The sequence below is a fragment of the Protopterus annectens genome, chromosome 8.part0 (genome assembly GCF_019279795.1).
Source record: "Protopterus annectens isolate FY-2018-M chromosome 8.part0, PAN1.0, whole genome shotgun sequence".
NCBI classification, from domain to species: domain Eukaryota; kingdom Metazoa; phylum Chordata; order Ceratodontiformes; family Protopteridae; genus Protopterus; species Protopterus annectens.
In genome coordinates this window covers 56,149,966-56,175,024 of record NC_056741.1, presented here as the reverse complement: position 1 = coordinate 56,175,024, position 25,059 = coordinate 56,149,966, and the positions used below count along the sequence as shown (strand labels likewise).

General features: G+C 38.9%; 1 protein-coding gene across 1 annotated transcript in view; it reads left to right on the top strand.

The window, feature by feature from the left end:
* The window catches only part of GNB3 (G protein subunit beta 3), a 549,058-nt gene that overhangs the window by 443,835 nt on the left and 80,164 nt on the right, over positions 1 to 25,059 (top strand). Inside the window, exon 10 of the mRNA XM_044079608.1 lies at positions 9,987 to 10,203. Within this exon, the coding sequence (XP_043935543.1) occupies positions 9,987 to 10,203 (217 nt within the window). The remainder of the gene's footprint in view (positions 1 to 9,986; positions 10,204 to 25,059) is intronic.

Here is a 25,059-nt window from a genome sequence, read left to right as displayed (position 1 = left end):
CAGCTACTTTTGATCTTGATCCTTATTTAACTTTTATTGACCAACCTCCCTTGTTTCCATCCTTACTTTCTCAATATCATTACATTTTTTTATCTAAATTTTCTGACTGCCACTTTTTAGCAAATTCAGAAATAGACCTTAATCCTACTCCATTACTGCATGAACATCCATTAAAGATCTCTAGCACACCAAAAATGCATGTCTTACTCTTAAACTAAACCAGCAATTAAACATTTGTATACCAATAGCTTGAGCAATAACGCTTTAAAAGATAGAACCCATCAGGAAAGAAATTACCAGTTTTATCAGCTACTTAAATCACCAATTTAGTAACTAATGATTTATTTATTTATTTACTCATTTATCTATAGGTGCTTGTGCTTGTTAACTGGGTATGTGAACAGGTCATTGGACCGTTTTCAGCCATGACCCGAGTCCATACTGCAGAAAATTTGTACTATGTCACATAGTCCATTTCATGCCAAAAATAACTACATGCAAATCACATTTACATTTCAATACACAGAGTTTACAATGTTACATACAAGTGAAATCGTTCATGTCATAACAAGGAATACATAAAATTATTTAGAAGTTACCTAGTTCACTGCTAAAGAGTTTGCACAGGGTTCTTCAGGAGTACATTCATACATGAGAAATTTCTACAGTGAGAAAAGATGTATCCTGGCACACATTCAAAATAAAAAGTTTGCACAGTGAGTCAGCATAAGTACATGGTGGAACATGATTGTAATATATATTATGAATTCAGAGAAATATAAAATGACTGAAGCTGTAGTGAGAGAAGGTGGTGTCTTAAGAAGCAGGGAGATGTATGCAAAAGCAAGAGTACAAAGTGGGCTAGCTGAAAGGAGAATTAATGAAGAGAGGAAGTTGGGGGGTCAAAGGGAGATTGCATATGCACAAAATACAACTTTAGAGATTTCAGCCAGCTTGAAAGTGGTTATTAAGTTACCTTAATATACCATCAAACCACATTTTGTAACTGAATAAGAAAGGTATTTACCTGAAATAAAAATAATTAAGCAATGCACACTGTAAAATCAAATATACAAACGACTATAAACTTACAGTAAGAAGACACAAAATAATGTTGTTTAAACAGACAGATGGCATAAAGAACTATATCTATCAGCTTACCTGTTCCTACTAGTAGCTAAAGATATACCTGATTTTCTAGCTATCACTGACTTGTAATTCAAACAGGAGCTGCAAAGCATCACGAGTAAATGGAGTCCAGTCTTAGGAGTACAATCTACTTGCATGGTTCAGAAATAAGGAATTAACTAACTGGCTAGCAATTTCTGTCTCATATATTCATTGATTGTTACTAGGCTAATGACTCAGGGTCCTTTATAACCCTAGCCAAGATTTTCTGAAAGGATAATGACATCCTGTATCCAAATAGGACATTAAGGGTCAGGCATTTATAAGCTACCTCTGTCCATAAGGGACATGGGTGCCAGACCCATTGTAAATTTCCTATTCCCCATCCACTGGTTCAGGTTGTCCTTAAATTGGGTAATAGACAAATTCAGCTTCACCTGGATGGGAAGCCTGTTCCATAAGTGTTACAGGCTCTGGATCACATATCTGTCTCTCCAGCATTTTCTGTTTAAGTCACAGGCAAAATTCAAGTCCCTAGACTTTGTATCTCTGGTATTGTATTGTTTGACTTAAAAGGAGCAGGCCTAGTACTAAGCCTGGGGAATTCCGCCAGTGTTTGGCCTCTTGGTGGAGGTGGCCTCACCTATTTTTACCACCTGGGTCCATTAGTGAGCCAGTTGACAGATGATACAATACCTCACTCAGGCTTTATACCTAATTTAGTGAGCTTGTCTATAATGCCTGACTCGGGTATTGTATCAAAAGCCTTGGCCAGGTCAAGGTAAGCTGTATGCAAAGTCATGCCCTCATCCATTGCTTTGGTGACCCTCTCAAAGAAGTCCACAAGATTTAATAGGTGTAACCTTCCTTTAACAAAGTCAATCTGTGATGGGTCCAGTGTTTACAGGTTACCTATGCCCTCGTTTATCATGTCCATGATGAATCCTTCCATAGCCTTACATATGAAACTGGTCAGTCTTATGGACCTGTAGTATCTGTGTTCAAAAAGAATCCCAGGAAGAATGCCCTGTTTTCTCTCAATCTGAATAGTGCTTTTCCTGTTTCAACAATTTTTAACTGTGGAGGAGAAGAATCCATATAAGGTAATACATTCTTTGAGATCTTGAGCACTGTGAATGTGTGCACATTTAAGAAGCCAGATGAGTAAACAGTTTTGCTACATTTCCACTGAAAGCAGTCATCTTCTTAGCACAAGCCACATTTTTTACATTCTATACTTCAAACATTTTACATGCTGCAGGATTTACAACAAAAACAATCTGTCCTGTTGTTATGGAGGACAGATCTCCTCTTATCAGATAAAGATTTATAACAACATAGGAAACACTCTAATGAGCAATCAGGTAAAATCCACATACAGTTGCAAGTTATGTAAAACACTGATGCATAGGCAATCATTTTCAAATACCTAAGTAACAAATAATAAAATAAAAGCACTTAGTATGAATGGATCAATTTGTATATGTAACTCACATTTGATGTCATTAATGTAGGTTCACAGGGTCAAAGGTAGTTACTAGACATGTGATTCAGGAAACCATTAAGGAACATAGCTCATTTTCCAAATTGCCTCCAGAACACTAGTTAAGTAACTTATGTGGAGTCACACAGTAGGCAAATGGAGGCTGAGGAAGTCAAACCATGGACTATGGGGAACAGCCTCTTAACAGTTTATAGCCTGAATTCTTTGCACTAACTGCCAGACAAAAGTAATCTCCATTGGGAATCAAACCCACAATCTTCACATTTTTTTCATTGCACTAGAAGTTCAATGCACTATCGATTGCAACACACAGAGCTCCAAAATGTCAGTTTGTGCGAGACTCAAACATGAAACCTCTGAGTGTCTTTTTTTTTCATTCTACTAGAAGTCTAATGTGCTATCCATTGTACCACATAACACTATAATGGTTTCACTGTGGAGTGAACTGAGAACCTTCTGTGTGTTAAGCAGATGTGATAATTACTACACTACAGAACTCACACATATAATCATACTACAGAGAGCAAAAGTATACATATAAGAATTCAAAATCATACACATGCTCATAATTAAAAAGCAGGCTTGCAATAAAATCTGAGTGGAAAAGGGAAATTAGTGAGATATCAAGTAATGTCATAAAAGATTATTTTAAAAGCCTTAGCAAATGGTAGTTTAGGAGGGATTTGCTGACTCTTGGGGGATAACAGAGTACTATAGCTTTGAGACTACAAGAGAAAATGCAGAATCACCAAAATGGACTTTGGTACTTATGAGAGATGGAGAGATTCTAAATAAAGTCTTCACCGTACCCCTCAACCTCTTAGGGCAAGAAATCTGGACAGAGCCTAAAATAATGGGGGGACAAAGGCTCACAAATAGGGATAGATTTTAAATATTGCTCTTTTAAATGTTGAAAGTTGTTAGAATAACAGGATATGTATTATTATACATTTTCTGAAGGATATGAAGCCTGAAACTCAAATGTACGTTATTGTTTAGTGACCTTAATCCTCAGAGATTTGCCTGAAAACCACAAATTTTATGAGGAACAGACTAAAAATACAAGTCCAAAATCTGGACATTCTGTGACAATCTGTACAGCTGGGTGGTGTGGGTCTTCGCCTTGGGATGTAGCCATACATTTTGGATTGAATAGCTGGACATTCTCTGGGCAATGTAGTGATGTATGGATTCTATACATGTACCACTGTTAGGCAGTTTGTAGACATTCTGTGCTGAGTTTTACCTGGTTATGTCTGCAAATCGAACTACTGTGTTACATGCATGCACTCACAAATCCCTATCTTAACCTACAGTCCAACTCTCTGCCTTTCCCTTCACAAACATCTCCTTTCCTTCCTAGCTTTTACTCACAAATATCTTTTTCCTCATTGCCTCTCGCCGAACTCCCTTCTGCACCTAGCTTATCTTTCTCCTCCTTTTCTACCTCACTTCACCTCATATTATGTTATTTCATCCTCTTCCTTTCTTTTAACTTTATTACACTACTCTTTCAACCTGCACCCCCTCAGCACCTACTGTAGCTTATCTCTCTCTGTCCATCTCTTTCACCATAACTCACCTCCTCTTATGCTGTTTCGCCCTCTTCCTTTCCTGCAGTCTTCTCTGACTACTATCTTACCCCTATATCTGCCTTTTTTTTCTACTTAACTAGTTTGACATGTCTACCACTCTAACTTACTCCCTTCCCAATCTCATCTCACCCTCTTTAACTTCATACAACTATGATGATATCTCATCATCTTATGTAGAATTTGACATAGTCCAACCTACTTCTGATTTTTTTACCTTTCTTATTACTCAACAACATTGTCTTTTACCTATGTTCTATATCTTCTTTTACCTGGAGTGCTTTATTAATTTCTTGTTATATTACTATGCTCAACATACATGATGTAACCTGTTTTGTGTATTATGCTAGATGTACTGTATTTGCATAACTTGATGCTGGAGCTTTTCTCCCCGGGCCTCCGCTGAAAATGGACCTGGTCCAGTCGGAATTTCCAAGTTAACAAATGTAAAATAAAATAAATAAAATAAAATAACAATACACTCCTTAGGTTCATAGATAGGTTCATAGATTAGTATTAGGCTAACTGCCCTTGTGGACCATTTTAATCTTAGCCAATTACCCCATGTGAGAACCAAATCCTGCAACTTGTGTTTGTAAGGTAAACACCTTAACCATTATGCCAACCTCCCACCGAAAAATAACTTTCCTGAGCAGTTAAGTTCATAGTTCATAGCTAATTACAAGGCTAACTTTCTTAATAGGCCATTCTAAGCCTAGCCAATTTTCCTTCCAAAGGTGAGAATCAAACATTGAAACATTGTACCTTGTATCTGTAAGTCAAACACCATAATCATTATACCAACATTCTACGCAATTATGTTCCCAGTCAGTCATTGGGATCTACTGACCAAAAACTCCTGTCTGTCTACAAACCCATCAAATCTGCTGGGCATTGTCTGTACTTGTACAAAATTGCCTGGAACTCCTTACCCGTATCCATCAGGTCTATACCATCCCTCCCATCTTTCAAGACCACTGTGAAATACTTCCTAGCTAGAATCTGGCTCTGTTCTTGCTCAAAACTAGGATAACCTATATCCCTAAATGTGAACAAGTACCTTTTCATTTCTTAGACCTCCTTACTCTCCCTTCAACACATACTTCCTTTTGTTGTGTCTTTCGGCTTTTCCCGGTTAAGGGTCGTCACAGTGGAACTCCGGTCCACTAATGATTGGCAGTAGATTTTTACGTGCCGAGTTGCCGGCCCTGACGCACAACCTTCAACGAAGGTACACCCATTCACGCATGTCTCCACACAGAAGACGCTCTAGCTGAGAATCAAACAGGACAATGTCTTACTGTGAGGTGACAATGCTACTGCAGCACCACCTCCACAGTAATCAACACGTACTTCCTTACTTCTATTAAATTATCTTCCCTGATTTTATTTCTAAACTTACCATGCTTTTTACTTTACTTTCTTGACAAGATGTCTACAATTTCTGTAAATATTAAATGATTGTCATGTAACTTCTATTGATTCTTAACCAATGTTTTTATATCACGTCTAAGTTGTTATAATTATTTAAACTGCAAGAGTTTTTATTTTATTTTTGAAGATTGTAATATTCTTCTTCTTCTTAAAATGTTTTGTAATAATTTGGAGCTTTTTCTTCCCGGGCCTCTGCTGAAAATGGGATTTTACCCAGTTGGACTTTGCCGGTAATTAAATGTCAATAAATAAATAAATGTTTAACAAGTGAGCTGGATGTAGATTTCTGAGACACATACAACAAGCTTGGTAGTAGGAAAGGCTAAGAGGAGGTGATCAGTTTATGATGTCTCAAAAATATTGAATCTGACATTGAAGAAGTTGTTAATTTTAAGTTGTGGATCATACCTCAGCTTATAACTTGTAACAATTTAAAGTTTTAATGAAATGGAAGTACTTGTGCTTTAATGAGATCTGGAATCCTGTGGAGTCAGTGACAGTAGATGTAAATATCATAACATTGTTTTTTTGGTAGCATTAAGATGGAGCTCTTACTATCAGAGTAAAATTAGTCTGAAGTTGAGAAGAAACAGGCGAGACAGCTGAAGGTGAAATGAATAGTGCATTGTTGTTTGCATGCCATAAAAACCTAGCTAGACCGCACAATAAATATGTTAACCAAAATAGTGAAAAGTAAGGGACAAAACACTAACCTTTGAGGAACTCTGAGCAGAATCCACTGAGATGGAGAATGTATCAATCAAATGTATGATTTCTAGAAGTTCTGCTACTAAGGTAGCCAAGGAACCAACTAAATGATTGTTGTAACAGAAGACAGCAGACAGAATGTGACAGCAGAATATGGTGACTGACAGTGTCAAATATCTTTGACAAACCTAAGAGGGGAGAGGGGACTCAATGTTTTCATCCATGGGAGGTTGCTTCTAAGATAATCTGTCAAGTACAGAATTAATATCTCCATCCCATGACCATGACAGAAAGCATGCCGAATATTTGAAATGAGAATAATAGATGTAAAACAATGTACAACTGACTAATGAACATATTTCTCAAACATTTGATAAAAGGGGAAAGAGAACCATGGCACAGAAATTGGGCAATTCATCAGAGGTTCTTCTTTTATGGAGAGAACACCATGGCTTATATCCATAGTTTGGACACATAATAACTACTGAATGAGCAGCTGATTGTAGTGATAAAGGTATACGCAGTAGCTTCGGCACAGACCTTTAAAGATTCTGGAGAAAGACTGTTCCCAGAGAAAAAAGGAGATTTAAATTTACTGAATAGCTTCAAAATTAATTAACATGATACAAAAGAGTATCTAACTACAGTAGCAACATTGAAAGAAAGAACTATATTTTCTGCACATGTGGCAGAAGGAGTTGCCAAGTGAGACAGTTTAGAGAAAAAAATTGTCTAAAATGAGTGGCTACTTCTAAGGCGGTAAATTATTGCAAAGGGTTGGGCTGTGACAACTTTCCTGGATTAAGCTGCTAAAACAGTTTTACATTACAACAAGAGGACCTTACTAAGACAGGGAAAAGTTTCCTTTGCTGCCTGACTTAACTTCCTTGCAGAGTTTCTTGTACTATGTTAGGTAGCTGTCCACATTGTTTTTATGGTACAGTTTCCATACAAGCTCATGTTCCATCATCAGAGAATTTCGTAAGCTATGCATGATAATGTTTTTGATGTCATCTACTGCCATTCACACTAAGTTTTGATGCAGTCAGCTAACAGATGTAGTTGTAAGTACATTTGATGACAAGCAGCAACTGAATCAATACACAGAACTAATCTAACTGTAGACAGCAAACTGATTACAGAATTACGTGTCACTAGTTTAAAATAATGCGGAAAAGTAAGAATGGGAAATTCAGCATCGAACGTATAGCCCTATCAACAGCAGCTGAACAGATTCAAAGTCTGCCTTATTTTCAGATGACACAAATAACTTTAAGAAGGATAAGGCACGAGGTGTGGAAAGGATATGAAAACACTTGGGAAAAACAAAGCAATGACCAGAAATGTGGCATCTTAATTTCATTGCAAAAAATCTGGAAAGGAATGTACCGGAAGAATAAAAAAAGAGAGAGAAAGAAAGTACTATAGGTGTGCAGATAGATGCCATGACAAATGTGGAAAGGGAATTAATACCTCCCATGTCAAATGATCACAATGTATTCAAGCAGTATCAAACAGTAAGAAGGGCTAAGATGTACAAAGCTATGTAGGAAGCTGAATTAACAATAACAAAATAGTAATTATCACTGCACTTGCTGTGACAGGATTGCATCAGCATAGTTGTCTTGTCGCTTAATAACCATTAGCAGATGTTTTCTGTTTGTGGTTTCTTGGTTTTGTTTTTTACTTAGATAACTAGGCAGGCAGATCATGAAATTGTTAATTCCATTTGTGAGGGAGATACATCCCTCCACCCTGACTCCACTACACCTATAAATTTTTAATGTTTTTAATGATGAAGAGTGAGAGGTTAAGGAGACTCTATCTCCCTTACAAAGGAATTAAAAAAAAAAAAACCATAAGCAGACAAGTTACAATCACTCAAAGCAGATTGTGTTGTATGTTTTTAGCCACTAGTTATTGCTGGACCGAATTCACCAGTAGCTGTCAAAATGATGTGACAGCCAACAAGTATTACTTCTGCCTTATCATTACGACAGCTTTGGAGAAACATTGAAAGGGTCTGTATTCTCCAGTATTGCCTGAAAAGATAGAATGTTATCATCCCTCTGTACAAACACCGAGTAAAAATCCATCTGTGGTCTGAGGACCTCAGTTCAGAAAAAAACAGCCAGGATGAAATGCACTTAAAAGGAAGAAAGCAACATGGTCCAATGTTTATACTAAAAGCTATATAAAGAAATACATTTAAGTAATTTCATATTTACCTCCTTAAGGAAAATGTTGAAATATGATAATACATTTTAAGGACTTCATGAATATCAACAGATTTCAAGAAGGGAAGCTCTTGAGAAGGATAGATGGATGAGAGAACAAAACATAAAGACAGACGTTGAGTAGTTTGGGGACAATATAAGAAAGTACATTTTTATGGTGAGAGTTATATGCAGTGTTTCAGTGAAGTTAATATAGTTAAAAAGATGAAGGAGCTTAAAAATATGTAGAACAGATGTGTCAATTTTTGCTTTGTTTGAAAATTAGGCTGTAATTTAATGAAACTCTGTAGCTTACCCAGCATGCATGGAGATACAGGACATGGCCAAGCGATACTTTTCTATCATAACAGTCTATATTTCGATGTAATGCAGTGTGTAAAATCTTTCACAAGAAGTGGGGCTGCAGTGAAAAACGGAAACTTCACCCAAGTAAATTCCATCTGCAGTCTTGGCAATGCAATGACTCACTGGTTAAGGATTCTGCCTCACAGTTCTAGGGTTCAGAGTTCAGGGTTCGGGGCTTGACTGCATGTACTCTACATGTCGGTGTGCCTTTTCTTTTCTTTCTTTATTTATTTATTATTTAGTTAGTTTTGGCGCTCCTCCTCCCAAAGATATGCTGGCTGACTTCCAACACTAAATGGCCACATATATTTCTTGCCTTTGTGACATGGGACATGACTGAAAAGGGTTTGAGAAGGACCAGTTCTCTTATCTGACTAACAAATGAATAAATTAAAACCTGACGTGGAACTGAGAAGATGGAGCACCAATGTAAATATGAGTGACATTTTTGCCCCAAAACATTTTTTTTCACCAACAATGAGAGGAAGCTGAAAAATTTGCAACTAAGAACTGAGTTTGATACAACTACATAGCCTAATATAACAGGATGAATTATTTTTCTGAAAAATGGAAATTTTATAGATTAGAGTCACTGAGCAGTGCTGGAGTAGGTGTGTGTATTATTGATAGTTAAAGTATTAGTTTTAAAAATCTATAGCAATCTAAATAAAATGCTGCTATTTATTTTCAATTAATTCTACAAATTAATTTCAGAGAAACCCAAATAACTGAAGCCATTCAGTCAATTTGGTGAGTGCCAATAGTTGTAAGTTGCCTGAGCTTGTGTGACACAGCATTTGTTGTATTACTTTAGGGGGTTAACCCTGTACATGGGAAGTTGAAGAGCATCCCCCTACACATACAACAAGTTGTCAGTGACTGCCTTTTTGACTAAATAGGTTCAACCATGTGGGTTTTGCTGAGACAACAATGCATACTTTGATTCCCTCTAGTTCTGAGAGTATCCCGTTGTACCTGTTTTTACTGTTTTGCCTGAAGCTGCTAACATCTCCATTATTGTCTGCCTGTTTATTTTAGTTTTTCCCAAATGGCAATGCGATATGCACTGGTTCTGATGATGCAACCTGCCGACTCTTTGACCTCCGAGCTGATCAAGAGCTAATTTCATACTCACATGAAAGCATCATCTGCGGAATCACCTCAGTTTCTTTTTCCAAGAGTGGTCGACTCCTGCTGGCTGGATATGATGATTTCAACTGCAACATATGGGACTCCATGAAAGGAGAACGCATTGGTGAGTAAGTGGTGTACAAACTGCAGATGTTCTTATGTTTCCTTTCGGGGAAGGTGTTTTTTATAAATATTTTACTCACAGTTTTTTTAGTCTTTGATAAAGCAGTGAGTTCCACTAAGTTTGAATACCTTCTTTCAGTGGCCACATGAGTTTTCATAGACAGTAGTTCGTTACTGTTTCAGTTTCATGCAGCCTGTAACCCGACTTAAACTACCTTCCCCTCTGTTACAACTAACCCCTCCTTCCCCTAATTTTTTCACTCTCTCTCTACTAACTTCTCTCTCCAAACTCATTCCTCTCCGCCTGTTACCTACTTTTATTTAAATCTTCCTCTTACTCCAAAAAATAAGCCATACTACAAACTTTCTGCCCTGATAAAATGTTACAGATTATCCAGAATGTAATTCTTGTATGTCATTGTATGTAATTATATTCTATGTATATTTTTACTTATACAGCTGGAGCTTTTCTCCCCAGGCCTCTGCTGAAAAGGTGCATCTGCCCAGTCAGAATAACCTGGTTAACAAATGTCAAATAAATAAATAAAATAAATAACAGATAGTTGGGGAGATGAAGCTCAGGTTTGCGGGAGATCAATCATTCTGTATTGTCTTACCTTATTCATCGAGCTAGGAAAGAAGTTATATCTTACAGACGTTCTTCAAATCTGGTGAGTAGTGAGAGGTACCAAGGGCTGGAAATCACCTGCCACTACATCATGACCTTTGGTCAGACACACACACAGATCACATCTAGTGACCAAGGATAGGGAAAAAGGAAGCAAGGTGTGGGCATGGAGACATGGAGGATTATTTGTCAAATAGCACTGGCCACTGAGATTTTAACCCCTAAGAGACCTTTGCTAAGTCAAAAACATCTCAAGTCAGAAACAGAGAAGCTAGAATAGGCAAGTTAAAAAGTTCTAAAAATAGGTCCCACACAACCCATTTGGACTTTTCTGGTAACCAAATGCAAATAAATACATTACGATAAATAAATAAGTCAAAATAAATAAATCAATATACATGAAAAATTGATTATTTATAGTTCTGTCCTGGTGCAGAGTGATTGAAATGAAACTGCCCAATCACAAAACCAAAACTTTTTTTTTTTACAACCACCAATACACAAAGGACATATCAATATAAATTAGAAATGTTACACAACCAAACACAAATAGGCTCATTGAGATTTAGTTATAAGGGTCCTATATCATGGAAACGTCTGTCATAGTTAATGAAGTCAGGACAAATATAGAGCAAAAAAAGTAAAACTGATCTAAAGCTCTCACTACGAGAGATACAAAATAAAGAAACAAAGACAAATGCGTGAGCGCAGACTAAGGTCAAGATATTTAGCACTAAGAATCTCAGCACAAGCTGACTTTTACATTTAGACATTTATACCAATATGCATATTTTTTACATGCAGAAAACGAGATGTGTTTCACACTAAACTGCAAAGAATGCAAACATATCCTTGGCTGGCCCATGTGACTTCACACTGCTGTACAAGTGTACCTTAGTAACCCACAACGTGCACAGTAAGATAACGAAAAACATTTCACTGACATAAACAAGTCACTGTGGTTGGAAGTGGTTACTCAGAGCAAAAAAAAAAAACACATCTATGAACAACACATTATGCATCAGCTACCATTATAACCAGTCCATCTCAAAAAGGTTCCATACAGTGTCCCTGCAAGTTCTGTCCTACACATTAATCAGCTCCCTACTGAAACGTTGGTACTTGAAATGCCGAGTGCCGACAAGCCAAAAAAAAGACCAAAAAAAAAATAGAAGAACAACAAATTTCAACAATCGCTCTTGGGTTAAGTCCCCCCAAGACACACACCCAAACTTATATCTACCAACTTCAACATCACCATACCTCAGAGAAAAGGGAATATTCTGAGAAATGGCATCTTGGACTTGGTAAATGTAAGTCCATTCTCTCGGCCATTTAGTCTCCATATTTCAGGATTCACTGTAGCTGGTCCCAACATTTCAAATGGTTACCTGGGAAACTCAAGGAACATAGGATTATGTAAAGAAGAGACAATCAATCCCCTTTGCCTTTAGTTTCAGATCTAGTTTCACCAAGAACCTCTTCACAAGACACATTCACACTTATATATGCAATGCACAGAATAGGATAACTATATATATATATATATATATATAGAAACAAATGGACATATATATATATATACATGCCAACTATGTACACAACATCTACAAAGCAGAAACAGAATGCCCGCCAGGCATCAAAAACATAACTTCTCTAACGCTTTTGTTCTTTTCTTACACATGCGCCCTAGCTCCTTGTTCCTGAGCCTGAGGAACCTGGAGGACGCTGGAGCACAGTGGAACCAAAGGTGCTTCTGTCCCTAGAAGCCTGTCTACCTTTTTAGAGAGAAAATAAAATGCTTAGACCTTAGATTCATAAGTAGCACGCGACAATATGCTGCCTAGTGGTAGGCGGCTGCATGATGTGAGATGTAGAGACACTGACCTTGTGGAAGTGTCCTTGTTTGTGTAAGAGAGCTAGTTTTTTTGAGGAATCACATAGATTTATACAACCAAGTGTAGCCAGAAGAAAGAGAGTTCTTTTGGTAACCAGTCCTTTCCTGCTATCAGCAAGGCTACAAAAGTTGATCAGTTTTTCAGGATCTTTTTGTTCTATCCAAGTAAAAATCTTAGTTTGCACAAAGGTTGCACGCTTACAGTTTCGTTTAGATGTGTGTTGCCCTTTGTGTTTTGCACGTTTGAAGCCACCATGTTAGATGTCTTTTGTTTTCGTCCCAAAGAATCTCGCGGTGCAGTTAGTAGTTAAGTTGAAAACTAATTGACAGCAAACCCATAAAGGGAGGCTGACATGAGTGCAAAAAACCCAAGGGTACAGTCAGTACCAGTTTTGCTGGAGATTGAAACCTAAGAAGTGAAGGTTGTATGTGAGTCTGAAGTGATAGTATCCTTTCTGGGGAAGTCTTAGAATTAACTAGCGTGTTTCTGCTCCTATGAACAAAATATTTTGTGATGATTGAAGCAAGGATTTTCCTTTTCCGGGAAATCCTAGGTTAGGTGAACACACAGTTGAAGAGTAAAGTCTCTGGCCTGTAATAGTTGACGCTGGGTGGTTGCATTTGGACCGGGGCTGAGGTCAGACCAGTCCAGAGGGCAGGGCTCAGGAAGAAATTGAGGCCCCAGCGGGCGCGAAAATGAGATCCTGGATGCCTGGGCCATTTTTTTGATGTATGTGGTAGTATGCAGATCTATTGAGAGCACATCAAGATCCCCTTCTGTAAGAATGGAAGATCATTGAAGCGTGACCATTTGGAACTTTCTGTGTAGAATGATGCTAAGGATGGCTGTCACTCACTTACACAGCCTCAGCTGTAGACTCCTGAGGCCTGACAGCAGCATCTTGACTACTTTGACTCTCTGTACTCGCAGGTAAAATGGGTCTCTGTAAATAGGATTGTACGGAAAAGCCAAAGCCAACTAAAAATGCAAAAGCACGCTATCCCAAAAAAAAATCTTTATTAGGGGATGGACAGCAGAGGAAGAAATCTTGATCTAGGGGATGGACAGAGGTCTGCCACCACCATAGCTGCTAACTGAACCTCCTTTGCCCGTAGACTTCAACTGGAACTCCTTTTGGATGCATTTATTGGGTTTCCCCGGACTGGTCTCCACTGTGTCAGAGTTCCCCATGCCCCCTGCCAATTAGTTCTCCACCTTCATTCAAGCTGGGCTGAGCCCAGGAGGAGGAAGGCAGGCCCAGGAGGAGAAGCCAGAAACAGCAAAACTATCAGAAGGGGAGAAGGGGAAGGGACTGCCAGTCACCAGGATTCTCAGATCTCCCCAATAAACAGGATCTTCTGAATGTCCGAAGGTGACTTAATCTAGAAAATCTACTCGGGTAAGCTCTTATCAGATGTCAAGTGCATCAGATGTCAAAGTCCTCTACAGACTACACAATCTTTTTCCTAGTATCTTCTTCGGGGGCATCCCAAGAAGGGGAGGACTTGAGGGGGCACCAGGGTATTGAGACACCCTCCTGAGGCACTTCTGGTGGACACTGGCTAGGAACACATAACGGGATTATGGATGGAGCAGAGGGGGATTGGGAGGTGGTATGTGGGAGTTCGTACACCTTCCTCCTTCCCACAACGCCTCGGTCCCGCGATCGTCCCGTCTCCGGTTCCGGCTCCATGTCCGAAATCCAGAGAATCCGGTTCGGCGGAGATGGGAAGAATTCGGACACCGAATCCGACCTCGCGAGGCGGGCCAGACTGATCCGAGCGGCCCGGCCGAGAAATGAGTCCGACGAAATGCTGGGTTCACGACTCAGATCGTCAGTTCAAGGACTCTCGTACCGGAGAGACTCTGGTACGGGTCGGCCAGAACGAGAGGAGAAGAGACAAAGGCGGTTCTGGAAGCCCATAATCAGAAGAGAAGATCAACCGCTCCACTCGAGCAAGTTCTCGGAGGTGGAATGGATGGAGACAAAGGAGGCCTTCGAAGCTTCGACACCAACTGGGTGGAAACCTGGAATAAGTTTGGCCAAATGCTCCAATCCAAATACTTCCACACGCATCCACATCACATCCATATCGATATCGGAAAGTTTGGAAGAAGAACGACCGAAGAAGAGCCGACCGAACAAGGTCAAGGAGGAGGGTGGAGCTCCATCACCGGGTTCTCAGGCTCAGGCTCAGAAACCGATACCAGTTGAACACTCCGCCCTCTGTGGTGGAACCGGTGATCTCTTTGCTGCTGAGCTGCTGAGATGACTTGACTCTTGGACGCCTCCGGGATTCCTCGAGGGCCGATGATGCTGGGTCAGAACATCCAGAGAGCCTCTGAAAAGAAGGTTTTATAAACCTCTATCCATGAAGCTTCCGCTCGCCTATCTCATGACCTCCCACTAAAAAGGTGACAGATAGAACAGTCCTAACTATGGTTGTCACACTGACATTTTCTGGCCACATTCGCTGGCGCCAAATCCTGATTTTACCTTATCAGACATTATAGAAGAAAAAGACAAGTCAGTATTATAGTCAAATCGAGAAAAAAAAGTGTCAACCGGTTTAAATGTCAAATCCTTTTCTTACCATTACAGTAATCATTGTTATCATAACAGAAGATGTCTGAGTAGGATCACTGCTGCTTAACTCTTGAGATTTCTCTTGCAGAAGGCATTTTTACAGCTTTGCATCTTTTCTCCTTCCAGCCAGGCAGATGACCATGTCCATAGGATTTCAGTGTGCTCCAAGTAAAAGGCTGACATCTGCCTGTGACACCTTTAGTTCTTTGTTGCTTTAGAAGCTCAGGAGAGGCTATCTCCATTGGACTCCTGAGACATTCCTACAGAGGAGGTCCTCCCGTGAACTGACTCCAAGAATTCTGTGCTTTAGGGTTCTGAAAATTCAGCAAATGTCAGCTTCAAGAAGAAAAGCAAAACTATAATTGAAGCAGTTGTTGAGGACACTAAGTGATTGTGTGTGTGTGTGTGTGGGGGGGGGGGTAGGTGACTGAGTCACCTTGGGATTCCCAAATCAGAAAGCAGGGAAGGTGGGTGGGAGATAGGATTGCAGCAGTGATCCCACTCCATTTTATGTTAAGTTCCATAGCAGTTCTACTATGCTCATCTTATTGGTCAGTGTTGCAGTAGCCATAACCCTTGGCAGTAAAGTGGTGGCTGCTTTTATGTAGTAGGTTGCAGAAAGTCCCAAAGAATGCTAATGGTGAAACCTGTATTATATCTGGTTTATAGGGGGGATGGCGCTCCTGTCCCATGTGAGTGCTGGACAATGTGTGCTTAGAATACCGGGCAGCTGTTACCATATAGACTTTATTCCCAAAGTGGTCCCTACTCACCAGACCATTGGAAGATATATTTAAGACTGGAGACAATTTAGACCTTTTTCAGGATCCAGGGGTATAACCGGTCAATCTGTGATGGTGTTCTTGTAGAGATATTTGCAGGAATCACAAACTCTATATAACAGTTCAGCTTATGAGGAGCAAGAGACTTACAATCTGTTCCTGGCAATGTTCTAGAAAAGGGTCCTGCAACCTGCCAATGGTCTAGAAAAGAATCATGCAGACTGCCAATGTTCTAGAAAAGGACCGTGCAGCCTGTCAGTGTTCTAGAAAAGAATTCTGCAATGCCTCCAGAACTGATGGATGATGACAGGCTTTGGAGCGTCTGATTTTAGGAGGTCCACACCAAATGAGATGCCCTTTGTTGATGATGCAGAAGACACAGTGCCCTCAGTGTTAGTGTCATAGCCTAGCAGGGCGGACATCTGGGAAGCATAAGCTAGGTCTTCCACCTCTGAATGGGAGGATACTCACTACCTGGAAGGTGTTCTTTTTTCTTCTTCTGAGCAGGGATACCCAACACTAGTGGCTGTTCTGGTTTAGGCTGTTGGTTTTGCATAAATACCACAAAGTCCTTAGCTAGCTTGTACTACCTTAGGTGAGAACCTGGTGACAGGGATGAGAGGATTTCCCTTTTATCAGTGAGGCAGACAAAGGCTACAGTCCTGAAGAGGTATACATCCTAAACATGGATACCTGGGTCCTTGGTTTTGAGAAGGTGACCACCTGAGATGACTGGAAATGAGAGCAGCCATACCAGACCTCCATATTACAATTACTAATTTCTTTGCACACAGTAACTAAGAGCAAAATTTCCTCTCCCTTAGTAATTACAAACTGGATGTTGGACTCAAACACCAACAGTAAGGCATCCAGACTGAGTGTAGGTGCAGAAGCTTTAAGCTGGGAGGATGCAATAGGTTCTGCAGGTATGGTGTCCTCTAGCGGGGTGTTTTCAGATGCCTTGGTGGAAACAGATGCTGAGGATGGAGCTGCACAAGCAACTCTCTAGATCTGATACTTTTTTGTTAAGGTCTGCAGGATCAGCCCAGTGGCTCACTTCTTACACTCAGCTGACCCATTTGTTCCTCCATCAGGGTGTAAGCACTCTGGCCCACTCATTCCTGAGTGGAAGCAACAGTCATGTGTTACAGAGCAGGCCAGTGTACAGATCCTGCAGATTGTTCTATCCCCACCACATCGTTGATCTGTAAGCTCTGTTATACCTATCTCAAGAGGTTCATGCATGCTTCCCCTGAACATAGATCATCTGGGGCACATTCACAGATTTCTGTGACATGGAACTGGGGGAGATCTGACATCTTTCATCCAAGGATAGACCCCTGTGGGCTGAAGTCCCATCTCTCAGGGGCTCCTACCTGCATAATTGTTTTCTTGCATGGGATGTCTGACACTTGCAACTTTGCAGTGCCTGATGATGTGACAGTTTTCCAGGACACGACCTTTTCTTGTATAGATAGTTTTGGATAGCTTGCTCCCTTTGCCTTGGGGTCTTTTTAATATACAGCTCTCACAGGAAGAGATGCCATGAGTGGGGCTGAAGCAAAATACATATTTAGTATAAAAATCTTGAGGAATTTGCCTACCATAAGCACACATACTATTCCTTTCTTGCATGACCAAAGCCCACAACTAACTATAACAATACAAGTACCACTATAACTGGAGGCTTCATTAGATCCAAAGTCTTAATTCCCCTTTACTAATATCTTATCAGCCCATTATTGAGTACAACGCATCCTTTGGAATGGATTTATCGAAACATATCACACAACATGAGTGACCTTAGAGATTAGTGGCCTCAAAAATCATAATTATCAGGAGAGACTGTTGGACATTTCTTTGTACTCTGTGTCATACGGACTCCTCCATAGGAATCTATGTCTAGCCTTTTGTGGCATGAAGGATCCAACCCTATTCGATATCCTATTATTTCACAGAACTAATGGTCTATCAGATACTCAGTTAAAGGAACTAAACCTTCATCAGCAGATAAATAAGACATAGCATAATAGATTTATAGTCCAACATATCCCTCACCTCTGGAACAAAGTTTCACTACATGCCAAGTAGACTATCACCCTTGGCACCTTCAAGGTAAACTTAGAAAATTGGATGGGCAGCCTCAAATTCTTTGCCAGTCTAGCTTGTCTCACCATCCTTGATGCTAAAGAAAAATTTTCAACAGGGTTTTTTTGATTAGGCTTAAAATGGTCTTCAAACTAATTGCCTAATATTTACCTATGTACCTATAAAAAGGTTCTCAAATGGATTACTTAAATCCCAGCTTTGGAAACACAGGCCAAACTATCAGACTGATGATGCTACCAGATGCAAACTGTTCGGCGGCAAGGAAGAACTAAACATGGCTTGGACAGATCCTACCCTTATACTGGGATAGCATTGACAACCCATAGATGTGGATATTTGTTTGCCCAAGAGGGGAAGGGGTGCAAACGTCCAGGACTCGGGTCAGGCATCACAATGAGCATCTATGATTCAATTCTCAAAATAATCCTCTTCCTTCATGCAGGATGTTCATAGGCTGGTACTAGGCTATCGGCCCTAGGGCCTATACAAGCCTAGCCATAACAATTCCATGGATATTTCTTCCCACAATATTTACTTCCCTGGACTCCTGTCTAGTAGGGCAACTGACATGATCCCTGGGGTGAATTTCCTATCTCCCATCCAATCATCAAAGTTCCTTTTGAAGAGGGCCAAAGAGGTGCTCTGCTTAACATGTATGGGCAGTCTGTTCCAGAGTTTGGGGAGTCTCTGGGTCAGGAACCTATCCCTCCAGCATGTTTTGTTCATTGTGATGACAAAGTTTAGATCCCTGGAGCATGTGGCTCTGAGGGATTGGGATTTCTTTAAATATAGCATGTCCAACAGCTCTGGGTTTGACATGGCCTTGAATGTTAAGCAGAGCTCACCTCTGAGTAAACGATATGCAACAGAGTATAGCTGGAGTTTTTTTAGATGGTCAGCATAGCTCCACTAGCCCATTTTAGTCAAAGGGATTTCATATAATCTTAGGGAACAGGTGTAAGCTTTGCACGTATTCCTCTAGTAGCAAAATAAATATATATAAAAAAGCCACACAATCACAGGCAGATTAGGAAGCAAATGAGAGAACTTTATTACCCTAGTGCTTTGGCTACATGCCTTTTAGGGTGACATATTTAGCTAAGTGTCAAATCTGTGATAGTTTTTACGTTGGAAAAACCGAGCATAAATTTAAGGAACATGTGTACGAACACCTTTATAGAATTAACAAAATGAATCTGCACAATGCTTTGGCTAAACACATTTCTAACTATTCATGTCATTGTTTAAATTTAAAGTAATCGACCAAGTTGTTAAGGCCGAGAGAGGTGGTCCCTGGCTCTTAAATTGGAGGAAACTTAATTGTTATGGCAAGTCAGATTAAATGCAACATAATTTTCCAGGGTTGAATGATTACTGTTCTATCCAATGTGTGCTTAAAATGAAAGCTTTGGAGAGAGAAAAATGTGAGGTTGAAATTAAATTAGACATATTTATTGCCCCCTGTTTTTCTTTTTTCTTCCTTTTTATCCTTTTTGATTTGTTAGGTTTTTAATACACCTTTTTTCATTTAATTAGGTTTTAATACACCCACAGACTCAAAAAAAAACATGTTTATTTCATCATGGTTTGGTGTTTCCTACATTTTAACACCACTATGGGACTATTTAGAACTTTCTAGATATTTTTATATGCAATTTCTGACTCTGACCACATGGGGTCTGGCATCTTGAAATAATTCTGACTGTTTAGTCTGCCTCTAAGTATCCCAGAATGCATTGTTTGTCTCCAAAAAATTGCATCAGATCTGCCACGTTTTCCCTAAAGTTTCCATCACTGCACTGATTTTACAGGAATTCACTGCTGTGTTATACTCATCTACTTTTGGTTAACATTTTATCCTTTTTCAATGACTACTTCAAACACAAGCAGTGCAAATGCTACAGAACATAATTGAAAAGTGCATTTTATTGCTCATTTTTCTTAAAAATGCTAACTTGATTTTTTTTTGTGAAGGCAGAAATCTAGTTCTTCAAGGTATCTCCCCTCCCCCTTCACACCTACCTTCCCTACCTGTCAAAGAGCTAAGGGTAATTTGACCCATTATCTGCATGTGATTGACACCTCACAGCAGGTGACCAGATTAATGTACTGTTTTCTTGTCACTCTTTCCTTCCTTACAGTGGGAGACTTTTTTTGTTGCACTCCTGTCAAATTTAGAACCAAGCTCCATATCACTGGGAATAATCACTGTTTTGCAAAGCATCAAACTCCCACTTATGTTTCCTTCCTGTCTGGTTAAATAGCTAACAAATGATGCACTATAAACTCAAAATATTTCACAGACTTGCATGACAGCACCTGCATGCTTTTTTAAAGTGGTAATTTAAGAAAATTATGGTACTGCATACTTGTAATCTGATGTAGTTTTGTCGATTAATTGTGACAGACATCTGCTTCTTATGTAAAAACATGCAATTAATGTCTATGCATGGTCATTGCAAATTTATGCTCTTAGTTTTTGCAGCTGTTACTATGCTTCTGCCTGTACTTTTTCACATATCGGTAGGGTTCTTCAGAAAAGAGAGATTATAGTTTGACATTGTTGCCAGGTTAAGAGTGGGCTGGGCAAGGCAGCTCTGACATCACAATGTGGGAGGTCCACTGGCTCTTCACTTTGGGAGAGGAAACATCCTGGTAGCTAGAGCAAGAGCTCTGGCAGATGTGACATCATCATTTCAGAGCCAGCTAGAGGTTTTTCAACTTGGTTTTCAAAGTGAAAGTAAAACAGTACGGAAAGGTAGGAAGCCTAACAGGGAAAACAGTTGAGTGGATTAGTTTTTAAAGCTGCATGGGTGATTTTTTTGAGGCTGTATCAACAAACAGGGACTAAAAGAGACAGCAGGTTGAGCAATCTGATTTAATATCCCATTATTGTCCTTTAAGATATTTTACCATCATGGCATCCTTTTGGAGCATTATTTAAAATCTGCAAGTACTGTTATTTGTATTGTCTGATAAAGTGCAACAATTTGGTTTGGACAAAAGTGCTTACAGTAAACTTTTCCAGTGTTTTACTCTATTCTAGCACCTATCCCCCTTCTTTGTGGTTTTTATAGTGCTTTTGTGTTTCAGTTTTGGATTATTGGTTGTTTTGTTTGAGGGATGGAGTCAAATGGAGTTTTCAACACATCACTTCTGCTTATTTCACAAGGTAACCCAAGTTTAATTGAAGTGAATTAGGCCATTTGGAACCTCATGTTACTTGTTCAGCAACTGACACAACAAGTAGACAATTTGTCACAAAAATTAACACACGTACCTAGCGAGACTGATATGGCTGCTTATAGTGAACATTTAAGTGGTTTACAGAATGCTCAAACTGCACTTAGTGCTTGTGTGGCTACCATCAATGTACCAGTGGCTCATGTGCTTGGACTTAATAACCTGACAACAGGACATAATGCTGATAACTCGAATCTCTGTAATCTTACACCTGCTGGAAGCCTTATGGGTCCCCCCTTGATCCACCAACGCAGCTTATTGGTGTTCCCAGTCTGAAGGACTGGTTGAATACAACTAATGACTGGCTTAAAGAATCAAGTGGTCCAGTGTCCAGAACATCGGCGGTCAATGCTAGTATTTTGGAAACCCTTTAAATTTTTGATTATAAACTGGTCAAATATAAGAGGTTACAGCTAGAGATTAACTATCTCAATGAATGTCTTCATAGACAACAATTTCCGAAGAGCCTCAGGCAGTGGCAATTCCCTAATGGCCTAGAATTGAATAGCCCTTTTAATAAGCAAAATGTGCACCCATTTATCCTAATTTAGTCTTGGCAGAGTGGGCAAAAGTCTATTCACTTCAACACACATGAAAAACATTTTGAAGTTCGTTAGATTTTTAGAGAACATACTGATCTTGTGGAAGGGAAATGAGGAAGAGGTTGTGGAATTGTGTGATTATATAAGTAAAACCACCACTTTCTTGAGATTTGCCAATAAGATTACCTATGAAAGTATTGATTACCTAGACATTCATATCTATAAGGACATTGTGAATAAGAGGTGGGGGGTCCAACATATACAGAAAAGAGACTTATGCTAATGCAATGTTGCATTATAATAGTTGTCGTCCCCCACACCAAAAAAGAAGTATTATCAAAGGTCAAATGGTCAGACTTTTAAGGTTAGTCAGTGATGATGTTAATTTTTCTTAACAAATTACAAACTTTGATTGGGTTGTTCTTGGATAGGGGTTACCCCATGGATCTTTTAAAGAAAATTAAAAAGGAAATAAAATTCCGAGGCAACAAATTTGCAACCATTTTAAAAATGGGTTTGCAGGTAAACATTGTGACGAGTGATGGCAGAACACACGAGATATAAAAAACAAGAAAACCACTAATGCGCTCTATGTCCATTCTACCAAATGCACTAAATTTAAAAAATATTTATTTTTTATTATAGATAGAGTGCAAATGAATAATCATGGGGGGAGGGGGATGCAAAACATATGTTGGAATATAAAGAACTGGCATGGCAACTAAGATTGAATACCATGGCTAGCCCTGGTATTAATGAAGCTTGTTCTATTAGCAACCTATTGAAGCTAAGAACACAGTTAAAATAGTGGCTTCGACACTGCTAATATAACACGATGTTTTTAGTATAAGGTATCCATATACCTGACAACATACAAGGTTTTAAAATTTAAATTTTTAAGTTTTTTTCAGAATGAATTTTTATGATATGGTGTATGTCTTTAAGCAGTTATATTAGATAAGGGTCACCTGTGTTTGAATTTCCTTATTTAAGGATTGAGTGATGTGTTGTTTTCAACTCTGATGATGCCCTAGGTTTATGGTGGACGAAAGCTCTCAGTTTGTTGTGTTCTACAATAAATATTTCTTGTTTTTATGAACAGCAGTTTGGACTTATTTGGATGTAACAAACACTTAGTCAGCCTGACTCTACAGCTTGCAGAGGTGATTTTTTGTTTTTTCTGGTGAATTCATTATCTTTACCATGTTTGGTTGAGATTGGTTCGCACGTTCGAGTATACCTGGACCTTCAGCAGTATTGACAAATATATGGTCAAACTACAAGTCAACAAAATGAAAAAAACTGGAGAGAGATAAGTGTGATTACGAAAAGGGAATTGCTTATCCCCAGCCTCCCCTCTCACAAAATTGGGGACAAGTTAGTGGAGATATTCCACCTAGTTATTCTAATTCCCCTTCACAAAACATCAATCCAAATGATGTATCACCTCATTCTAATATTAATAACACTGATACTATGAATAATGAGCAATCTTTAAGTCCTCCCCTGAGGAGGTGCGAATGACTACAGGAACAAGCTCGCCAACATGGAAGTGATGTTAATGCGAATAATCAATCAAAGTGGGATTTTCAGTCAGCAAAGAGGAAGAACCAATCGAATCAAAGGGGAACACAATAGAATAACCCCCGTTCCCGCAAATCCAACAGATGATGGAAATAAATCTGCCTATCCTTGGAGCTGCTTTCCCTTCAGATCAAAGTAAGAGTAAACTTTCCATCATGAAAAATAGCAATGAGGATTTTTATATATTCAACTTTTCATCTATAGAAGTATCAACTTCTTTAACAAACCTTTTAGCTCGAGGTCTGACATTTCTGCCTAGCTGCAGGGCAGACCTTCCAAGAACCTTGGTTGACTTTAAAGCATTTATAAGCAAAATTAATTTGGCTCTGCTGACAGGTAAGCTTTTTGAAAGTATTGAACAGTACAGAATAGCAAGTACTTTTAATCTGCCCCTGTACCCTTTGTTAGTCATTTTTAAGTATGCGAACTTGATATAAGTAATTTATTTAATAATAAGTATTCCTTCCCTAAATCTGACAATTTGAACAAAGCTGAGCGTGACTTACTTAACTCTTTGAAAGATTTTGATGTGAGGATTATGAAGCCAGACAAGGGTGTGGGTTGGTCTTTCTGGATAGGATTGAGTATAAGGATAGGATGCTTAAGGTCTTAACATCTGATACTTATGAATCGGTTACAAAAAATGAAGGGTTTGGAGCATAGGAGAGAATTAGGTCTCACATAAATGATTTATTTATTGACGGTCAAACAGACTTGTATCTCTGGAATTATTTAAATATGACTTCTCCTTTAATCTCGATGATATTTGGGATTCCAAAAATCCACAAAGATCTCTATGATCCACCCATTCATCCAATAGTGGACGGTAGAAACTCAATTACATATGCTTGTGCCAAATTTGTAGATAAATTAAAAGAATATTTAATAAATGAACCCCAGATATGTAGAGATTCTTAGGTTTTTCCTGAGTGTATTTACGCTTTGGATTTCAAAATAAATTTAAACTTTTTAACAATCGATGTCAGGGATTTGTATACTGTGATCCCACATGATTTTGGTATTCAATATGTGACTGAATTTTTATTAAGTAAAAGGGCCCCGAATAATGTTATCATGTTGGTGGAACAACTTTTGGATATCACGTTAACTAATATTTCTTTTTTGAGGCCCAACACTTTTTGCAGAAAAATGGAATTGCTATGGGGTCTCCATTCAGGGCTAGTTTTGCTAACATGGTCATGGCTTTTTGGGAGCATAAATACTTGTTTAAAAACACAACTTGGAGTGACCAAATCTATTACTATACATGGTACCTTGATGATATTTTTATTATTTTTAAAGTTGATTTAGAAGTAGTGAAAATGTTTTTGGACTACTTGAATGGTACGACACATTTTCTCAAATTCACTTCCCAATTTCATACATAATGTATTTTCTTTTCAGATGTATTACTACATAAGGATCAACAGAATTTTAGATGTGTGTCTAAGATTTTTTTAGAAAGAACACCTATTGTAATTATT